The following is a 23379-nucleotide window of genomic DNA, read 5'->3' on the forward strand; positions in this document are numbered from 1 at the left end:
GTACATTTTTCTCCATCCCCACAGGAACTCAATTTTCCTGTCCCGTCTCCGTGAGTTTTGTCGCTGTCCCTGCCCCCATTCCTGTAAGCTCTACCTTAACCGCAAGCATTTTCTCTATCTGTCCTGGTGAGCTCACAATCTATTAGATAATGATATGGGGGGGCACATTTTTCCAATAATATTACCTCAAAATCAGAACCCCATATGGACAACAAACCTCCCCTCCGCAACACTAACAGGCTTTAATTTCACACGCACACAAGCCAATCACACAACAGGTAGTAACAGGGAAAAAGAAAGGTGGAGAAAAAGCCTCAGTTCAGCTTCATCTGGCAAAAACTCCTCCTTTCAAGGCTAACCCTGTACTCCAAAATATAGAACCAGTAGAAAAAGCTCTATGGTAGCTCTACTGGTTCTATATTTTGGAGTACAGGGTTAGCCTTGAAAGGTAGAGTTTTTTGCCAGATGAAGCTGAACTGAGGCTTTTTCTCCACCTTTCTTTCCTTTCTTTTTCCCTGTTACTACCTGTTGTGTGATTGGCTTGTGTGTGTGAAATTAAAGCCTGCTAGTGGTGCAGAGGGGAGGTTTGTTGTCCACATGGGGTTCTGATTTTGAGGTAATATTATTGGAGTTTAACTAACCCTTTTCCTAAGAGTATACGTATTAGTGGGCACATTTTCCCCCATCCCCACAGGAACTCAATTTCTCTGTCCCGTCCCTGTGAGTTTTGTCGCTGTCCCTGTCCCTGCCCCCATTCCTGTAAGCTCTACCTTAACCGCAGAAGCCTCGAACACTTATGATTTTAAAGTGTTTCAGGTTTGTGTAGATGAGGACGGAGCTTGCAGGAAAGGGGCAGGGATAGGAAAAGAACTCGCTGGGATGGGAAAATGTGTTCCCGCGTGCTATTATCTACAATCTATCTAATATACCTGGGGTAGTGGAAGATTTGTCGACTTGCCCAGGGTCACAGGGAGCAGTGTAGGGTTTGAACCCACAACCTCAGGGTGCTATGAACTATAGTTTTAACCACTGCTCCACACTCTCCTCTGAATTTTTTTGCTAGTGGCTCTGGTTGAATTGATCACCTCCTTCAGCACTCCATATCTTGCCATTTTTTGCTAAGCAAAAAAGAAGTCATCATCAAAACTCTGCACAAAGCTAAATAGATAAACAAAGGAGCAGAGAAGATCAGCCCTTCAAAGTGAAGCTTTTAATGTCCCCAATAGGAAGTAGAATAAGAAAAATGGACCATATTTTGGCTACAAAGCCTGCATCAGGAGTCCTCAGCTTGTCCACTCAACAATTAGACAATACAAATTAACCGATATATCAATCAAATTGGTAACATTAAAAGCTTCACTTTGAAGGTCTGGTCTTCTCTGCTCCTTTGCCATTCTTTGCTGCCATTGTTGATCCGTGCATGATGACTAGAATGCTGGTCCTCTTTTAATGTAATATTTTGCACATAATTTAATTTATGGAAGTTAAGCTAAACATCTTTAGTCTCAAATGAAGGAATACAATTAAGGGAGAGATTAGGGGCCCTGTGAGGGAATCTAGCAGACACTACCACTTCCCCTGCTGGATACTCCCTCACAGTGTCAGAACCATCATAATATAGGTAGCTCCTCCTTAGGGGGAAGTGGCATGGGAAGGAGGAGTCAGGGAAACAGGAACCAGGAAGTATGAGACCAGGCCAGAACTAGCTAGAGGAGGCCCAGGGGAAAGAAGGAGGAAGAGGTGATTCCCGTATGCATCTTGACTACAACTCTTATGTGCTCTGCTTGGCTGAGGTAAGCCAATATTACTTTTGCTGCTGAACACCTTTGAATTGCTCTGAGGTCTGGCTATGGCCAGACCCTGCTGTCTGACTGAGGAAAGCTGTAGAAAGATTGTGTTTGGGACGTGGCAGTTACAAACCACAATCTCTGTCTTGGTAGGGTTACCAGACGTCTGGATATCCCCGGACATGTCCTCCTTTTAAGGACATCTCCGGGGGTCCGGATGGCTTTTCAAAACACAGCACTTTGTCCGGGATTTGAAAAGCTTCCTCGAAATCGCGTCGGGCAGGAGGGCATCTGTGCATACGCAGATGCCCTCCTGCCCAATGAGAGCAGGAAGCGGGGCTAGGGCGGGATTTGGGGGTGGGATTCTGGGGCATAACAGGGCACGGATGGGTGGAACTGGGCAAGCCTGGGGACGGGTCTAGGGGTCCGGATTTTACTAAAGTAAAATCAGGTAACCCTACAAATCAGTGTCGTATAAATTAAAATTACATGAAAATGAGACTCTAACAAGTGCACAAACAGTGCATCAGTAGCCTACAATATTCACCCTCATAGAATTTACAGCTCGCTACAACATTTTTCTCATTCAGTTTATCATTTTTCAATCTCAGTTTCTCATAAAATTCCCTCACTATAAACTTTTCTTTCTGGCTTATTTAAACAGTAAGGGCCTGATTCTAAAAATGGCATTCTAAGTTAGGCAGTGGTAGGCGTCCTACCACTTCCTAATTGGTTTAATCAGTGCACTAATTGGCTGTGCCAATTAAAAACCAATTAAAATGCAATTTAAAAAAATAAATACAGGGTGCCTCCAAAAAAAGCGCCATTATCATGCCTACAGAAGTGCCTTATAACACCTAATGCTACTGTAGGCATGGTTAACCCTGGAGTGGCATTAGACATCATAAGGAGCCTCCATGGATGTGCCAGAAATGTATGCTTTGAAAATCCTGGCCTACACTTACATTTCACATAGCCACAATTTTGTAAACAGCACTCTTGCGTGACTAACACACGATTGGCCACATTGTTTAAGGTGGCTGCCGATAATGGCACCGTCTACAGAATACGGGCCTAAGGGCCTTCTTGTACAAGGGATGGTATTATCCCAACTGGACTACTGTAATGCTCTTTACCTCGGTGTTTCTAAAACAAGGAGTAGGGCTTTACAGTTATTACAGAATGCAGCAGCAAGGTTGGTTATGGGTGTTGAAAGAACAGCCCATATTACACCTGCTTTGAAGAAATCGCATTGGCTACAGATTGCATTTTGAGTCCAACATAAAGTGATTTCTGCAATTCATCAAACTGTCTACCACCAAGCACCATGGTATTTTACTAGTGTGGTAGTACCTTATCAGCCTAATAGAGCTTGAGATCTGAAAATCAAAAGTTGTTGGAACCAATAATGCGAGGTAGATATGCTGAAACCAGAGCCACTGCTTTTTGTATTGCAGGTATTACATGGAACGCAATAGTGGGACAGTTACGGCTGTGTTCTGACCAGTTAACCTCCCCTTTTACAAAACTGCGATAGCATTTTTTAGCGCAGGCCAGCTTGCTGAATGCTCTGTGCCGCTCCCGACGCTGATAGGAACTCTGAGTGTCTGGAGCAGCGCGCCGGCCTGCGCTAAAAAAACGTTATCACGATTTTGTAAAAGGGGGGAGGTAAGATTTTGTAAAAGTGTGTGTGTTTTTTGGGGGGGGGGTAAGATTTTAATAAATTATTGAAAATGCAATTGTTTGTAAGATGTTGCTTTGTGGTGTTTGTTCCAAAGATTTATGTTTATACTCTGTAAACTGCCTAGTTGTAGACGGTACATACATTTTTAATACAACAATAAAATAAATAAATATATCATACTTAAAAATTTGGTGCTGATTAGTGCAGTGCTAAGTGTGATTCTATAAAAATTATACGCAACTTGTAGAATCATGCTTAGCACCAGTTATACGTCATAACTGTTAGGCGCACCCATTTAGACCAAAGAATATCTGGCCTAAATGCCTATACCTACATTGTGTGCATATCAGCACATAAACTAAATGCATAACTTAAAAGAACTTCCACAATCTGACCCCCCCTAACTACATCCCTTTTCCAGATTCGCACTCTCTGTCTATTGCATAACATTTTGGACAGTGTATCTATCAAGTTGTGCAATAAAGATGATCAGAAAGAGCCAGGTCTTCAAACTTATATAGCAACCAAAACTGCAATTCAAATCAATGAGTCAATCAATCGGTCATAAAAACATCTGACAAGTCATAGGACTCAAGAGCAAAGAAATTGACCCTGGGAAATCCACAGAGAAAAAGTCCAAGAGAAACCAAAAAAACACTATGGAGAGATGATGTTCCTGAACTGGACTTTATTAAAAAATATATATTAAAAAATCAACATAGCAATCCACATAAAAACCTTAAGGACCTAGTCTGCTGGGAATGTTGGACCCAACACGGTCCGTGTTCGACAATAGAGTCTTCCTCAGGGGTCCCTGCTAGTCCAAGGATGAAAGATACGTGGAAAGGCTAAACAATCCAAAAGTACAGATGCATAAAAGCTCCACATATGACATGCTTCAAAAATTCGAAACACAACGTGTTGTGGCTAAAATGCCCATATCAGGAGTCCTTAGCCAATACCTTTAACATACAAGTCTTCAGTCTATATGGCAGACTTCTCACCCTGCCAGTCTCTCTCTGGAAGCTTCTTATCAGCTGTCACCATGGCAGACTTAAACACTTTACCTTCACTTCCAGCCCACAACTAGGAAAGGTTTCTCTGTGAAGGTCTCTTCTCTGGCTATGTGCTGTCCTTGTCGGCGCTGATTTTTTAGGCATCATATGTAGAATATGGTCCAATACACAGAACACTTGAGACAGTAGCAACATGGATGAAAGAACACAAACTAAAACTTAACCCGGGCGAAACAAACTTCATCCTCCTTGAAAACTGCAAAACCCCAACCTTGACAAACATAGAAATTAACTCAATCTCATACCCCATCCATCCCACGCTACAACTACTCGGAGTGTTGATAGATAGAGGTTGTACTATGCAACCACAAATCAACAAAATTATAAAAACATCATTCGCCACTATGAGAAACCTTAGACAAGTCAGAAAATTCTTCAACAGAAAACAATTCCAACTGGTGGTTCAATCTCTAATCCTAGGCTTAATAGACTACTGCAACATTCTATATCTCCCCTGCCCAACAACAAAGATAAAACAACTCCAAACAATACAAAACACTTATCTACTCTCTAAAAAAAGTACGACCACATCACGGAGGCCTACCACGACTCACACTGGCTCCTAATACAAGCCAGAATACACTTCAAATTGCCTACTTTTCAAAGCCATAAACGGAAACAGCTCTCCATACTGGAACAATCGACTAACTCATTCCACCTCATTCAGACACAGGAGAATCCACACAATCTTCGCACACCCGCCAACCAAAAAGGTCAAATGAAAAAAAATATATGACAACCTTCTGGCCACCAGAGCAGCAAAACTAGACCGACAACTCACCAATCTGCTGACTTCAACCACAGACTACAAAACTTTCAAAAAAGAAACAAAAAACCTTACTCTTCAAAAAACACATAAAACCAATATAACTCTACCAACAATGTTCCAAACACCACCGACTTTACCAATCTTCTCCTTAGCAAATTAGAAAATGTTCCTATATAAGCTTATGTATTAAGATCATAACAATTCTTATATAATCCGCCTTGAACCGCAAGGTAAAGGCGGAATAGAAGTCACTAATGTAATGTAATGTCCAATATGATTCCAACACACAAATAATAATCTTTACCTTAGCACTCTCTTAACAATTCTTTGACAGTGCATGAGTCAAGATATACAAAACAGATGAAAATACAGAACAAATACTGAGAATTTTATTTTTTATAAAGAAGAAAAGCATTTAATAAAGAAAGAAGAGTCTGGAAAAAAGTAGCAACATCCAAGACTGTGTAATGGATTACAGCTCCTTAAAAACAGATCCTCAGTGCAGTTCTGTGGGCTGCCCGGCTCCAGTTAAAATGCTATCACGTTGCCATATGGCAGAGATGCTCTGGACACTTGTTCTCGCTGTTAATCCACAATCTGACAGATCCTCGGCGTATTAGCTGTTGCTGCCAGACATAGCATAACTGGGAACGATGGCAACAAAAATAGCACAAGGGGAAAGCTGCCAGAAAAGTTATGAGGAATCAAAGCCTTACGTGTAGCTGAAGAAGACAAGCCTTAGATAAGGAATAATCAGAAGCATCACATTTGCTATATTAAATGCCATTTTCTTTTAAAGAATGTAAGGTCAAGAATTTGCTTATGGTTATATTTGTATGGAGATGAGTCCATGGGTCCATAATGCCTTCACACACACGTGAAAACACATAGGCATATTGGTTAGGGGCAGAGTAGGCCTGCGAATGAGGAAAATTCATGAATAATTTCAGGACCGTCTCTAACCACCTCCCTCCTGCCATCCAGACCTCTCCACACCTTACCTGGTGGTCTAGCAGTGAAGCAGGGCAGGAGCAAGACGCCGGGGAGGAGGAGAGGCACCGGCTGACTGCCTCGCGGCGAAAGGTACATCCTGTAGGCAGTCAGCCGGCGCCTCTCCTTCTCTCCACGTGTCTTCCCTCCCGGCACCCGCCACTGGCGGCTGAGGGCCCGTCTGGAGGGTCTTCACGCATGCGCGGACGTCAACTTAATGACAAAGTTTGTGAGACGCTGCTTTACATATACTGTATTATAATTATTATTTGAGAATATGTAACAATGTTATCTTTCAGCCACATGTTATAAGGACACAGGAATAACCTGGCTCATATTTTTCCCTTGCACAGACTTTTGTGAATTTTCAAAGTAAAATATGCATGTACCTCAGCTTCCCAAATGACCATGGAAAATTTGTGTGCTTACACTTCTACCTACTCTGTACCATACATAAAGTTGCTGGGTTAACTTATGCACACACAGCTGAATTTTCTACAGCGAGTATACCAGTATAAACCATTCCCTAGCTGGACTCTGGAAATGTCTTTGCTTCCTCGGGTAAAACTACCCTTGGACAGGCTGTACACATTTAGCTCTGTATTCTTGTCAGGAACGTAGCTTTATAAAATCTACTGTCAGAAGATAGGCAGACATACTATGACACAATAATAGCTTGGAACTGTGACATTTAGGGCCACATTTACTCAAACTCATAGAATACAATGGGTCACTTGGAACGTAGGGCCAGATTCTATAAAGGGTGCTTACATTAGGCGCCGCTAGGCACCCTAATTGCATCTGCCTAGTGATGCCTAAGTTCGAGATCCATGCCTATTTTTTATTGGCTTATTCGGTGTGGCAATTGACCACGCTGGTTTTCAGCCAATAAAAGAAAAAAACATTCATTAATTTAAGAGTTTGGCGCCGAACTCTTAGGATGCCTAGCGATGCCTAAGTGGAGGTGTCCTCCTATGCCTAAGGATGTCTAAAGATGCCTAACTAAAAAAAAGGCATGGTTATGGGTGGAGAATAGGTGTAGTTGATTTAGACATTGTTGGGCATCTGACATAGTAACCACCAAATTAGGAGAGTGAAAAGCTGGCCTAATGCAGCAACATCTATGTCTAGCAACACTTGGGCACCACTAGGTGTGATTCTATAAATGGTGCCCTTTTTATATTCCCACTTTCCAAAATTTGTGAATCACACTAAAATCTTATAAGAATAGGCTGTCACACAAATATGTAATCATAGACAGGTATTTCAGAGAGAAACCAGGGGTCTCAAGTGCTCCCAGCCAGAAGCCCGATGTATATTACAAAGCTAGAGGCTTATTCGGTGAGCTATCATCGGTCCCGTTTATACTCTCTATACCAGTATTTTATAATTGTTTTTTATCTTTTTATGTTTTTATATATACATTTTTTAATGCTTTTTTTGTGCTTTTTTCTACATTTAGCACAGCTGAATTACTAATGTATTGCTCTTCCGTTTAATGAAAATTACTTAGCTTTCATGTTCTTTGGCTGAAAGTATCATATATCAATTTTCTTGATATATGATACTTTCAGCCAAAGAACATGAAAGCTAAGTAATTTTCATTAAAACGGAAGAGCAATACATTAGTAATTCAGCTGTGCTAAATGTAGAAAAGCGCACAAAAAAAGCATTAAAAAATGTATATATAAAAACATAAAAAGATAAAAAACAATTATAAAATACTGGTATAGAGAGTATAAACGGGACAGATGATAGCTCACCGAATAAGCCACTAGCTTTGTAATATACATCGGGCTTCTGGCTGGGAGCACTTGAGACCCCTGGTTTCTCTCTGAAATACCTGTCTATGATTATATATTTGTGTGACAGCCTATTCTTATAAGATTTTAGCCCTTTTTATATTGACAACCGCGCCAATGTAGGCATTGCTCGGCATCATTTATAGAACCTTAATACACACCAATGTCCATTAGTACACACTAAGCTCTAGTAAATATGGCCCATAGGCTCTAGATAGCAGAGTGTATATTATATTTAATGTTACGTTAGAGGACTTATAGCCCACTTTATCCCTCTTTAGAGGTTCACAGCAGGATAACAAAAAAATACTGATACAATAATCAGGGCTGTACAATATAAAATGTTATGTTATATAGTGTTATACAGATTTTTCTATACCACTGTTACCTAATTAGTTCAAGGACGGATAACAATAATAAAGAACTGGACCAACTTGTCCAGGAATTACAAAATTGAAATAAAGACCTATATTGCAACACAATATTAGAAAATGATCTTATAACAAATATTTTGAAAACAGATATGATTTCAGTAACGTATGAAAATAACAATGAATCTCCCAGGGGAGATCACTCCAAAATTTTACAGATTAATACATAAAATAAAAAAGAGAGGCTGCTGCTCAGGCAGGGAGGGGTAGGAAGAGAAGGAAAGAGATGCTGCATGGGCTGGGGGAGGGGTGAGAAGGGAAAGAACGAGAAGGGAAAGAAAGAGGCTGCTGCACAGGCTGGAGGGGATGGGAAAGAAGGGAAAGAGAGATGCCCACCCACAATTGACTGTCTGGCTATGCCACTGGTTCATTTATCTAGAAGGAAAAGGAACCTTTATATCTAAGTTTAGGGTTGCCAGATTTCCTCTTTGAAAAAAAGAGGATGCCTGGCCCCACCCCATTCCTGCCCCATTCCACCTCTAGCTCCACCCCATTCGTCCCCCAGTCCTGCCCCCACGCAAACCTCCCCGAGCTTGAAGGCCGCATTTGGAAGCTTTTGTGCATGGGCAGATGTCAACAGAATGATGTCACACGCTTGCGCGCATATGACATCATCACGATGACAGCCAGACATGCACAAAGTCTTCCAGATGCAGCCTCTGAGCTCAGGACTTCTAAAACCTGGACAAACTGCCAGGTTTTGGAAATCCCTCCGGGTGCCCGGATAGTCCTCTAAAAAGAGGACATGTCTAGGTTTCCCCAGACGTCTGGTAACCCTATCTAAGTTAGCTTAGCGAAAGAGCTAAAAGAGCTGAGCTCAAACACCAGTAAACTTTCTACTGTTAGTTCAAGGCTTCTTGAACCTGTGCTGAGGATGCCACAGCCTTTCAGGATTTCAGGCTATCCACTATTAGATAAATCTGCATGCCTCTAGTAACTTCCATAAGCTACTGAGGCTTTTATATACTCATCAGACCTGTCAGGCTGTGGTGAGACACATTTGGGAAGCCTTGTGTTATGTGTAGTGAGGATTCTTTCCATTGAATGGCATGCAATGTACTTGCATTTACATATTCCTCATTCTGAGTCAGTATCAGATTGTGTGCAGGTGGCTTCAGATGGTATCAGATTGCACAATTCAGAGATGCTTGACCCAGCAGAAAACCAATACCCACCGAAAACAAAATCACTTGCGGCAGCGGAGTCTCCTCCTGATGATACAGAGCAGGGAAACCAAGCCTTTGCAAAACATGCATTTAGCAGACCTAAAGTTGTAGTTTTCCTCTGCATAAAACACAAACCCTGTGATATTTGGCTTTTCTCTTCATGGTAACAATAATAGCTTAAAAAAGCACTACAAGACCACCTAAGTCTCCTGGTGTCAATAGTCCTGGTTCAAAAGATTTTGCCCTTTGAACTATTAATTTTGTGGGTGAATTTTGGTGTCACGTGTACAGTTCTAGCTGTGCATCTTACCTCTCTGCTACCTGATCCGGCCCTAGTCTCACATTTCCTTGCTGTGGTCAGATGAGCTGGGGCAGGCATATCGAAATGACTTGGAAAAGAAACATCATCCTTAAAGATCCATAATCGCTACAACAACCACCTCTTGAATTTTAAATACAGCCACTTGGTTTGTGCTGTTAAATAAGTGGATACAAATTAGTGAACTAAGAAAGTCCAGAAATCCCGAATGTAATTCTGTTTTACCATGCAGGTAAGTGCTTGTTCCATTGTTTCTTATTTTAAGCTATGCCACAGACCAGGAATACCAGTTTGGGCTATGGGGTGAACAGTACGTGCTTAGTACAGGTAAGTACTATGGATGCCATTTTCACAGCGAAGCACCCTTCTCCAGAGAAAAGCTATCCCATTTTCCAATATGTCTGTGCGTCTCAATAATCCCCTTGAAAGAAAGGGATATTGAAAAAACATGAGTTGAAATAATTAAGATCAGAAAAACAGAATTGCAATTCTCAAGGTATCATACTATTTTAGTTGGATGAGCTTTCCTTTATTTAAATTGTGCTAATGGGAACCTTTTTGTGTGGTTAAAATATTGCTGTTGTATTTCCCAAACTTACAGTTAAAAAAAAAAAAGTCTATGCTGCTTCCAGACTTTTGATGTAAACCTTTTCTCCACCGATGAAATAACATAATACCTGAACCCTGCAGATTTTTAATGTACTGCACCCTTACCCACACACTGCTGCAAAGTGCTCAGGTCACAATTATATGCCGTTAATGAGTTGGTAAACTGTGGATGCATGACAAGTGGACAAAATGGACAAAGGAAATACGCTGAGGACCCAGACGGAATAAATGAGCTCAAGCAGGGAATATTTTCTCAAAGCAAGGATTCTTTCTGGTTCGCTTCACTTTTAGGTAAAAGTGGTGGTAAAAAAAAAAAGCAGCAAAAAACCCCGAAATCAGCCTGCAAACATGATTCTGAAATCGAACCAATTTTATCCAGTGATTTCATTTTCCTGAAAACACACACACAGAAGGGAAATATAAGCATGAAAAAGACCCCACCCTCCAAAAGCACTAGAGTCATTTATACCACTAACACTGGGGAGCTCTTATCAGAATCATATATTTTGTATTTTGGGGCAAAATTTCCCCAATGCTATTCATGGTAATTTTGTGTGACAAAAAAATTTCCAAGCAAACCGGCTTATAGGGAAGCATTAGCCTGGAAACATATAATAACTAGGTTTGCGCACCATTTCAGCAGATTTTTAATAGGTTTCTGGCATCTGATGCAAAGAAAAATGGTTCCCCAACATGTCTTTGTATACATTAATCCACATATATACCATCTTCACTCACTAGCCAAAGCCGGATCTGAGGAACTGTTTCACTTTAACCAAGGTAACTGTGTGCATTCAATCCTATTTGGTCCATACTTTTAACCTACAGCTACCAGAGATGTTTCTGAGTGGAGTTTGGACTTTTGCACACATTTAGTTGATTTTCAAAAACAAAGTGTGGACATTTCCTCAAGAGTTTTGTGTACTAAATAGCAAGGATTAGGCAATGTTTTATGGAAAATGGTACTCAAAATTTGGCACCCCCCAAAAGTGACACTGAACCGTATTCTAGAATGGATATTCCAGGATCGGCAACTTTATAGAATAGCGTGTAGTGCCGAGATCCATGCACAACTGCGGATGTGAGGAGTTACACGGTCTGAAATCAAGTGTAAATCCAGCATGCAAGTTGGACGCAGATCTGCACTATTCTATAACACTGCATGTATTGTAAGGAAATGCATATGCCCCACCCCATTCCCCCTCCCATGGCCCCGCCCCCTTTACAGATCCACATGGAAACAGGTGCTATTCTATAATGGGCCTGTGTGTTTTTGTGTAGATCTAAAGAACATGGACTGAAGCTGTGGGTGAATGATTTTGTTTTTGATGTGGAGTTTTATTCAGACCTTTGATGATTTATGCTCTAGTAGTGGAATATTGTGTAAATTCAAGAGCCATGTATTGAGGTCTGTTTTTCTCCAAATTTCACTTTATTATTTCTTTTTGTTTTCAGTTCTTTGTGTGCATGTATGAGAGCCCAACAACTCTTACAACACAGATAGTAATTTTGACCAAGAGTTTTGGGTCCAGTTGTTTGGTGTTATCAAGCCTATACTACCCATTCTGATTTAAAAATCTGGTGGTTGGGAGGGTCATAAAACACCATCTATAGCTCAGCAGAATCACAATGATCACAGCAGAATCACTTGTGATCACAATGAAATTTTAGAGGGAACTCATACTCATTTCTCCAGGAGACTCATTACATGACTGAAGAACAAATTCAAAGATAAAAAACAATCTTTTGAGATATCTCACTTTAAAGAAGACTTTTTCCCTGTGCTGTTAATATCAATATTTTGAGTTCAGCAGCAGAGCTATGGTAATAGTTAGCAAGTGCTCTGCCCTGTCCAACCATAGGAGCAGGAAAGTATGTCAATATCACAGCTTGCTGTACTCTGGCAAAGACTGGATTTTCAATGTCTTTGAATCACTGGTACCTTTTCTTTTTTTCTTCCTTTAGAAATGTATTGAGGGTTTACAGTATTTTCATCAGTATATGAGGGACCATTTAATGTTATCTGAATATTAAGCAAAATCAGCAGACCCCCTACAAAATTGCTGATATTCCCCATCATAGTTCAGAAAGTCCTATGAGAAAGTACAATGTGTTGGATGTCTTTGGTCCATAGCTGATTTATAGTCTCATAAAATACTAACCTGCAAGGAGTTGGGTGCTGTTCAATGTTCACATCTCTTCTTCTGTCTGTTGCAGGTTGCACTCTGCAGGCTGCGCACTCACCAATGGTGTTTTATTCTCTTCAACATTATGCTTTTCCATGCCTTGCTGTTTGGAGCAGACTTTGTTGAGGAATACCTCTTGCAGTCATTACCAGTCGCCTACACAGATGTAAAAGTTCTTGAAATCAGGGAGCAAGCCAGGAAACTAGACATGGAGGCTGTAAAAGACAACATTTCTAAGTCTTACCTCATCAGTGGAGTGAATGCATGCTCTGGTCAAGATGTCTTCCTTTTGTCAGTTGTCTTCAGCAATCCGGAAAACAAGACAAGGAGGGATCTTATCAGACAAACGTGGGCCAATATAACACATATAAAAGAGTACACAGTCCTAACCATGTTTGCTTTAGGAAAGCCCAACTCAGAAACAACCCAGTTAGAAGTACTCAAGGAATCTGAAAGCCATGGAGACATCATAGAAGGAAGCTTCCTAGATTCTTCACAGAATCAAACCCTGAAGACAATAATGATGATGCAGTGGATTGTGACATTCTGCCCCAGTGCAAGATTTGTCCTTAAAGCCAATGAAGACATGTTTGTCAATATCCTCAGCCTAGTGGATCATTTGTTAAGCTTGAGAACACACCCTGAGGATATTTACATGGGTAGAGTTATCCATCAGGCACTACCTATCAGAGATCCTCAAAGCTACAGCTTTTTTATTCCGAAGCAATATGAAAAGAAATTCTACCCGGACTACTGCAGTGGGACGGCCTATGTCATATCACAGGATGTAGCTCGGAAGGTGTATGTGGTTTCCAACCAAGTATCCATGTCACTGTCTTCCGATGTGTTTGTTGGCATCTGTGCCCACAATGCTGGCATTGCACCCATTCACAGCTCTAGGTTTTCTGGGCACAGGCACATAATATACAACCGCTGTTGTTACAAGTTTATTTTTACATCTGCAGGAATGGAGGATGAGGACCTGACCTTAGAATGGCGAGAAATCAGTGATGGAGAAAAGTGCTCAGTACTTCAGACTTATTATGGTCTGGTGTCCTGCAAGGTCTGGACATATCTGGACAAACTGAAATATTTAAAAAATGAGGCTCTGTCTTTTTCTGATTAGTGCTTAATGCTGTTTGGGGCAAAGATATTCTGCTGTACTGAACATTAATCATTGGGGGGGGGGTCCCCTTGTCATGTGTCCACATGATGTCAGGCAATATAATTTAATTTAGGGACACTTGATTTCTTTCAGAAATACTAAATTCTCTTGACACAATCTTTGTAATACAGAATGTATAACATCCTGAAAACCTTGATTTAATATCAGCCCAATGGCTGCCATGTAATGCAGTGAGTAGTTTCAGCCCAGCCCTTGGTTCCAAATCATGACAGGCAACATTTTGGCATTTTTGACATATGCATGGCAAATGGACAGTTGGCACTGTGTTTCAAAGAAAAAAAACCCAATATAAATCTTGTTTCTACATAATTCTGTCAAAACTTGATCAATTTTAATAAAATTTTGGATATATCATCCTGAATCAATTCGCAATAAGCCTACAGTCACACTTGCCACCTCACCTAAATGATGTCACTTCGCTACCTGGTGCTTCAACTGTTGTGATATTTTCTTCCGAGCAAACCGATCATGCCCAGCCATTTCCTGACTGTTGATGAGTTGAGCCTGTTTCTCACAATTTCTTCACAACATATTTTACACTTATTATGACGCTCCCTGGGGATATCATCAGTTAAACCCTTTCCACACTGCAGTCTCAGAACATTGCCAGCTGGACTCTCAATTCTTTAAGCAAATCTTCTTTAATACAGCCTCAAAACAAAAGAAAATAAGCTCACAGTTTGTTGCTGGTATAGAGTTGTGGCTCTTACCAAGTCCACCCTCTACCAGTGTAATTCCCTGCCTCAGGGACTGGAAGGTGTCCTTCAGCTGCTTGCTGAGGATAATACTGTGATTTTAGAGATTAACAGTACTATGAATTTTTAATGTGACTATGCTCTCTACAAGCCATACTGTTGCTAAAACATAGAGAGCTAGCCAATGCTCAAAGAGAGAACTAGCTGCCAGCCTAGTGTTAGAGCGTCAGCAACCACTAGAAAGCAACCCACAATACACAGGGGGAGCTGGAGGAGCTCATTCTTAAAAGACAGTTGCAATAATCTGCCACGGGCAGTGCGTATATATTGAAAGCAATGTTAAACACACACTTCAACACAAATAACCTGCTCCCATGAATATGGGGACAGAACAATGCTTATCCTCTTCCACCTCTTTAATGGAAACTGTCGCAGCAGTCTATGAGCACCATAACCTCTTTCCGGATACAAATTTTTAATAAGGATTAGATCTTCCTGACTGAAAACCATAGTAACAGTTTATGTTCAAAGCAAAATAGCATTTATACAAATCCTGATGATAATCGATAGGTGGTGGCGATGTGATTTAGGTGAGGAGGTCAGCGTGAGTGTAGGCTTAGCTTAGTTTATTGCAAATTTATTCAGTACAGCACTGCGAAGGAGCTTACCGGATTCATTTTTCTGTCCACCAAATTGTACTTTTTTATCCAGTTGTATACCAAATGGTGCCCTAAAATGTGGTTTTAATACCTTTAGGACCCCTGAGGAAGAAGGTTTTTCGAAACACGGACTGTGTTGGATCCTGGTTTATAACCCTATGTGGATCATATTTTTTGGATACAAACTGGACAGAAAGCCAATGAAGAGTCTACAAAAGAGGGGATACATGATCAAATTTCCTCTTCCTATAAATGAATTTGGTGGCCTTATCTTGGATTAACTGTAACCTTTTTAGTTACAGGAGTTTTTTTCGAAACACGGACAGTGTTGGGTCCCAATTTATAACCCTATGTGGACCATATTTTTGGGATACAAACTGCTTATTTATTGATTAAAGACTTGGGGCTCTTTTTACTAAGATACGCTAGTGTTTTTAGCGCATGCAGGAAATTACTGCATGCTACACCGCGCACTACACTTCTAGAACTAACGCCAGCTCAATGCTGGCATTAAGGGTTAGCGCGCACGGCAATGTAGCGCGCGCTTTTCAGCACATGAAAGCCCTAGCGCACCTTAGTAAAAGGAGCCCTTGGTATTTTGTACATCATCTCTGTAGTTCTCTTTTTTTGTTTGCCAAATTTTATTGAAATTGATCGAGTTTTGACAGAGTTATGCAGAAAACAAGCTTTATATAGTTTTTTTCTTTTAAATGACAGTCCCTCTCCCCCCTATTCAGTTGGCAGTGGGCAGTGCTGTTGATATTCACTACTGATATTAAACCCATATATTTAATGCCAGGCTACATCTGACTGCCAGCATTAATTATCCATTTTTTAAGCAAGCAAAGATCATTAATTTGATACTCAGAGCTAAATGGCCGTGCATTAGTGCATAAAGATAGGTCAGCTATTTATACAGTCTTATTTAAATGCTGCCACTGGCCAGTTAGCTCTGATAATCAGAAGCTAACCAGACTCCACCACTGAAACATCCTCAGCTAAAGTGTTTTTACTCAAGTTTAAGTAGATGAAATTGCAGCAGGGGTGTCCAACCTGCGGCCCTGTGAAATATTTTGTGCGGCTCCGGTCGAGGGTGATACAGCGTTTTCCTCTGCTGCCCCCGGGTGTTTACCATCTTGCCGGCTCCCTCCTCTGCCTTGCTGCAGCATTTGCGCATTTGTGTGGCCCCAGAAACATTTTTTTCGGCCATAGCGTCCCAGGGAAGCCAAAAGGTTGGACACCCCTGAATTACAGTAATCCAGCTGCGCCAGAATTATGGCTTGTACCAATACAGCAAAATGTTGTTGATGAAACAAATGATGAACTTTCCTTAACATACAAAGGCTAAAGAAACATTTTTTTTGAAAGATGGTTAATCTGACTTTGAAACGAAAATGAAGAATCCAGTAGGATGCCCAGTATTCTAGAAGAAAATTCAATCTTCAAGAGATCTCCAGACTTCAGGGTCACAGACCATCCAAACAAATGTTGCCCAAGTTTGCAATCTAGAGATACGTGAATTTATATCTAATGCAAAGTTATTCAGCTTTGGATCCACTTCTAATAGAATAAAAATGTTGTCTGCATATGTAAAAATTGTTTCAGAAGCGGTTAACTTTAATTTCCTTAAGGTGGTCATATAGATGTTAAAAAGAAGAGGGGACAAGGGGGAGCCCTTTGGAACTCCACAAACCAATTTCCATACTACAGATGATTTACCCTCAACATTTACCTGATAGGAGCGCAGAGTTAAAAACCCTACGAACCAATCTAATACTTTATGGTTTATACCTAAATTTGAGAGTACGGTAATCATATTAAAATGTCATGCTGGACTTCATCAAAAGCCACTGAAAGATGGCAGCAGAGAGAAGAAAGAGAAAGACAGGGCAAAATTTACTCAGGTATAAAAAAGATAACATCCAAGCTGACTTTAGCAAAAGGTACAAGTCTTATTCTGTAGATTTAGCAGAGAAAGGCCATGATGAAGGATACGAGGGGGCACTGAAAAGTTCTCAGCCCAGTCAAGAAGAGAATGATGTGGATATGGTTCAATCAGCTATCTGAAACAATGTCAAAACATAGAATTTCACTTCTGCAAATTGGCACTTAGGGGGGTCTTTTACTAAGGCACACTAGCCAATTTAGCATGCGTTAAATGCTAACGTGTCCATAGAACATTACCTTGAACCGCCAGGTAATGGCGGAATAGAAATCCCTAATGTAATGTAATATAATGGGTACATTAACATTTAGCACACAATAAATCGGCAAAGACCACCCTTAATGAAATAAGATAACACTCTTTTCAGCTACAGTGGCAAAATAATGCTTAGAATTTAGGAAGCTGGTTGGATGGGCTGAAAACTTTTCAACACCCCTTTGTAGTACACATGAATTAAGATGCAAACACGTTTTTGACATTTCGTGGGTGAAACTCTATTTGCAAACTTTTTCACATTCATAAAACATCATACATAAAATAGTTCTTTATGTACAAAATTTCATTTAAATTTATGATCTGCTGCAATGTAAAATCTTGCAAAGTAGCTCATAAACAGACACAGATAGATTATGTAGAAAATGAGATTTGCAGACCACATTTTACAATAAAACACCACATCTCAAAGTCCTGCAGGTATCCTTTGGCAAAGTTGTACATAGGTGAATTTTGCATGTTTTTGTTCTATAGCAATCTTTTGGATGCCTAGAAAAACAGCATTTGAAAAAGGCAACTGCATGGAAGAACATATGCCACAAAATAAAAGATTTCCAGATATTACATATTGTTCTTTAGTTCCAATTTTTTGCCCTATGTGCAGTGGTCTCCAACATGTGGCTCCTGAAATCTTCCATTGTGGCCTCAAACAGTTGGCTGAAATGCTCTTCAAATCCTGTAAATGTGTTAATTTCAGTCTCGTCCACTTGATGTGGAGGGGCATTTTCAATATGATGTCTCAATCCGAGTTTAGATGTTTTGTAGAAGATGCCAACGTGTCAATTTTCAAAACTGCAAAACGTCTATCTTATTTTTTTCAAAAACGCGCTCTGTCCATCTTATTTTTTGAACCATTTTTGGACCCCCCACAAAAAAAACCCCATCCAAATGAGAAATGCACAAAACAAGCCATTGGGATGTAGGAGGAGCCAGCATTTGTACTAGATTGGCCACACAGACATCCCAGTAGAGCAGCATACCGGGGAAGGGGGGGGGGAGACGACCCAGGGAACATAGGCCATGGGATATAGTCAACCATATCTCTATGGTTGACTACACTGCATGCCAAGCTACTCCAGAGTCCTGCTTGCTGCTCTGCTAGGCCTAGCCATAATATCTGAAGCTGTCATACAGGCAGGTATGTACTGTTTCATTTACATCTTTGGGGGGTGCGAGGTGGGTCAGTGACCACTGGGGGAGTATTGGGGGGGGTCATGCTTACATCCATCCATTTGGGCACCTTTATGGCACTTATTCATTATTAAAACAGGTCTAGCCTCAAATGTCTAACTTGTTCCTTGGACGTATTCAAAAATGTTCAACCATGGCAGAAAAACATCCAATTCATAAGCCCGTCCTAGTCCCACTCAACCCATGCCTCTTTTGATGAACTGCAGATGAGCAGCATAGAAATGTGCCTAGAAAATAGTTTTCGAAAATAGCGAATTGGAAGGGTTTGGTAAAAAAAACATCTATCTGCCCCTTTATACCACTTTTCCAACATTTTTCTCTTTTGAAAATAGTCTAACGTGTGTTAGTCAGATGTATCATTTCTGGAATTTACTACTCTTGACAATCCAAAATAAAGTGAGTTATTAAAACATATCCTTGAAGTGTGGTAGAATCAATGTTTGTATTCATTTTTCATGTTTAATGCCCAGTCTGAACACGCAGGTCAAGGCAGTTTACAAAATTAGTAGCATGTGAAAGTTTGAACTCTTTTGGTGGCCCTCGGAGTTTTCTCATATTCACATTGCAGACCTTCACCTAAAAAAGGTTGGCGGACATCCATTGCTCCAAAGTGATCCCCATTTTGGAAAATGTAAATCTAATAGCAGATTATTTTATTTATTTATTTGTAAAATTGTACCCTGTGTTACACTAAGGAGTTTATGAATCACCACCATTCAAAACACCTTGATAATCAATTCGTAGCAAAGCATGGGAGGTTGGTACCCAGCATTGTCATGCTGCGTACCCCCACCCCCACTCTTCCCTGTTGCTTGGGCACCCCCAATTCTTCCCTGCCAATTGAGTGCCCCCTACCCTCGTGTATTTCTTCAAATGTTCACCAGCACATATAGCATCTGCATGCACGACTGTCGGCTTCCTTCAGACGTCACATCCTGTTCCGTAACCAGGAAGTGATGTCAGAAGGGAGTCGACGCCAGCGCGAGCAGCAAGTACAAGATGCTGCTCAAGCTGGTGAACATTTAAAAAGGTATGGGGTGGAGAGGCAGGTACCCCCCCATGAAAATGGCACCCAGGGAGGTTGGCCCCACCCTCTTACTACTCCACTGTATACAATTATGCACAATTAAGTTAAAAATCTTGGAGGTCCCATTTCCTCTTCCTAAAATAAATTCAGATTTTTAACCACCTCCTGGTAGTCTGACTATTTGGATTAATGTGCAAAGTTCACTTTTCTAGCTGATGTAGAAGTTACACAGAACATAACTATAGGCTACATTATATACCTATAAGTAGTAATTAATTATGGGTCCTTGTCACTAAAAGGCATCAAAGGGTTGGCTCTACAAATGACGCTTTATGTTATGCGGCAGTAGGCATTGTACCGCCACCTAACTTATGTGACCCGCGTCCCTTAAACCTACTTAAAAGTCCATGTAAAACAGAAGTGTAGCTGCCTACCTGTGCCTCCAAAAGTGGCACTGTAACTAGGCATGGCCAACAACTATGGCTGAAGTAGGCATGGCCAACAATGGAAATGCTATTAGGTGTTGGTAGGCACCTCTGTATATGCGATTCACGTGCAAAGTAGGCACTGGAAATGTAGGCCTACATTTCCGGCGCCTATCTTTCACACAAGTTGTGATTCTGCAACCAGCGTCATCATGTGACTGACATGCGATTGGCAGCGCTTTTGTAGGCAGCCAACGAGAACAGGGCTGTTTGCAGAATCATGCCCCAAGCCTTTAACTCATGGTTAGCGCATGCTACCATAGAAATGCATTAAAGTGCTTTTCACTATTTTGTTTGATTATGTGCTAACCACTTGAAGTGATTTTTAAAACATATTTTTAGAAGGGGGTATGTCATGGGTGAAGAGTAGGTGTTTCTGTGTTATCTGGCTAGTATGTTATGATTAGCATGCACTAACTTGATAATGCAGAGTTAACACTGGAGTGCTTAGTGTCTCCTAAACAGGAGCTGGTAAAGGTTAATGCATACTAACTGAAACATTATAGTTCATGACGTGCAAATGTTTTTTTTTTTACAAAATCCTTTAAAAAGTATCACATTAAATCTAGGCTTAGCATGTGCTAATTTGGCAGTTATTGCAGGACATGAGTGCATCCTGCAGTAACCCATTTTAAGCTGTTAGGTACATGCTAGTGCCTAAAGCAAGGGCTCCTTAGTAAATCAAGCCCCAAATTATCAAGCCCCCTTTTATCTAGCCTTTAGGGTTTTTTATTACCGGCCGCTGCGGTAAAAGCTCCAATGCTCATAGAATTCCTATGAGCGTTGGAGCATTTACCGCAGCTGCTGGCAAAAAAAAAAAATCCTTAACACGTCTTGATAAAAGGGGGCCTAAGTAAAATGTAGTTGTGTTTTAGCAAACTAGGAACCTTAAGAAACAAAAATACAATTTAATAATTAATATTCAAAATGTTTATTACTGTGATGTTTACTTATAATACTAACCCATCTGCTCAGCTACTAAATTGCCTATTTTTGACAGTGTGGTATCATCAAAGTTTTATTAAGCTTACCTTCAACTTCATTGAATCTACTACCAAAATGTTAAAATTATTTCATAGCCAGATGGCTCTCCATTCTGGAAAATTACAGCATCTGTAGATGTAAAGCTGCTTGCCACACCAGGTGTTAAGCTATCACGATTTCTACAGGTGTTCTATTGCTTGTAGACATAAAAGTGGTCATCTTGCTGACAGACTGGCCCTGATTCTATAAAAGATACCAAAAAATTAGGTGCCTAGATTGGCATTCCTAGCCTATCTAGGTGCCTAACTTAATTATTTAACAAGCTTAATTGCCATCAATAACAAGCAATTAGTGCTTTATAACTAGCTTAAATTAAAATTAATTGGGTGGTTGGCACATAACTCAGTAGGCAGCATCTGCTTTCAGGTAGTCACCTAACCCAAGACGCCTACCAGAAAGAGGGCTTGGTTAGGGGTGGATCATGGGTGGATTCTGGACATAAATAAGGGGTTCCTAAGGTTCAAGCACCTACTGGTGCCTAGGTCTACTTACTTTAGGCACTGCTAGGTGTGAAAATTGACAGGTGCTATGCACCACGCTCCTCACCACCTATGTCTTAGGCACCGATTACACAGGCCAACAAAAAAAAACCTTTTTCTTGGTGCCTTGGTTTTTTATCTAATCTAAATCTTAAACTTATATACTGAATCATCTCCTAGAGTTAAGAGCTCGATTCAGTTTAGATTACAAAACAGGAATCTATTAACACTCAGAACTATTACCTTAAAAATGCTGGAATAAGTCAGTTTTCAAGATTTTGCAGACGATCTGAAGTTAGACAAGATCTTATATAAGATGGTAATTCATTCCATATCGCTGTTAATAGATATGGAAAGGAACAGGACATTTTGCTGGCGGACTTTATTCCTTTTAAGGATGGGAGAGAGAGCTTATACATGCGAGTTGTTCTTGTACCCGAAGATCGCATGGTGTTTAGAGATAAAGGCATTAGAGGAACAAAAAGTCCATCAAAGATTTTAAAAACTATATAGGCACATTTAAATCAAACTCTCAGTCTGGGTTATTTGGGGGTGCCGATTCAGAAAATTGCATTGGATAGACTGCATCAGCTCTAGTTTCTTAGATATGATTGAATTTATGCCTTTGGGATAGTAGAGCCAAACATGAACATTGGGCAAAAAAAGATTGGCCTCCGAGTGAATATATGATGGTTGGAGGAAAAAATGTAATCAATGAACCTTTGGTAGCACAATATAGAAGCATACTGCCCCAACTACATATAAAGCTAGGCCTAATGAAACAATTTGTAAAGGCTTTAAATAAAAAAGGTCATGGCACTGAATACATAGCACATATGTTACCTGGACATACCATGGAAAAACTGAAAGCAGGAATTTTCGATGGTCCACAGATCAGACAACTTATAAATAGCATCAATGAATGAAATTGAGTCATGTGCTAGGTCTTCATTTGTTCTTGTTGTTAAAAACTTTCTTGGCAACAAAAAGGCAGACAACTACACACAATTAGTAGAGGTTATGCTCTTTCAACAGGCTTGGCTGTAACATGAGTGTTAAAGTCCATTATCTGCACAATCACTTAGATCGCTTTCCAGAGAACCTTGGTGACCTAATCGAAGAGCAAGGTAAAAGATTTCACCAAAACATAAAAACAATGGAAGCCAGATATCGAGGAAGATGGGACGAACACATGATGGCAGACTATTGTTGGAATCTCATGCGGGTTTGTTTTGGCAGATCCCACTCTCAGAAGTCTTACAAAAGAAGCTCCTTGTGTGTCGAATGACTAGAAAGTTTGTATCATAAACTTGTGATTTTGGTATGAAATAAGTAGATTTTCATGTTGTATACTTTTCTTTTAATTTTTAATATGTTTCCTTCATGCTTAAAATATATTAATTTAAACACTACATTAAAATATTCTGATTTTTTTATGGATGAGCAGAGTGATGAGTGGTATATTGCACATGTTCTGTCTCTCGAAAACTAGAGCTGATAGGAGAAAACTGGTGCAACTTTTGGAATCAGCAAGTCAAATATACCCAGAAACAGGTCTAACATTTGAGAATCATGG

General features: G+C 40.3%; 1 protein-coding gene across 1 annotated transcript; it reads left to right on the forward strand.

Moving 5' to 3' along the window:
* Positions 1-1670: 1670 nt before the first annotated feature.
* On the forward strand, positions 1671-13945 carry LOC117368528 (putative UDP-GlcNAc:betaGal beta-1,3-N-acetylglucosaminyltransferase LOC100288842). The gene is made up of 2 exons (XM_033962268.1): positions 1671-1793; positions 12851-13945. The coding sequence occupies exons 1-2, from the start codon at positions 1752-1754 to the stop codon at positions 13943-13945; spliced, it is 1137 nt and encodes a 378-aa protein (XP_033818159.1). The 5' UTR covers positions 1671-1751.
* The last annotated feature ends 9434 nt before the right edge of the window (positions 13946-23379 follow it).

The sequence above is a fragment of the Geotrypetes seraphini genome, chromosome 10 (genome assembly GCF_902459505.1).
Source record: "Geotrypetes seraphini chromosome 10, aGeoSer1.1, whole genome shotgun sequence".
In the NCBI taxonomy this organism is placed as follows: domain Eukaryota; kingdom Metazoa; phylum Chordata; class Amphibia; order Gymnophiona; family Dermophiidae; genus Geotrypetes; species Geotrypetes seraphini.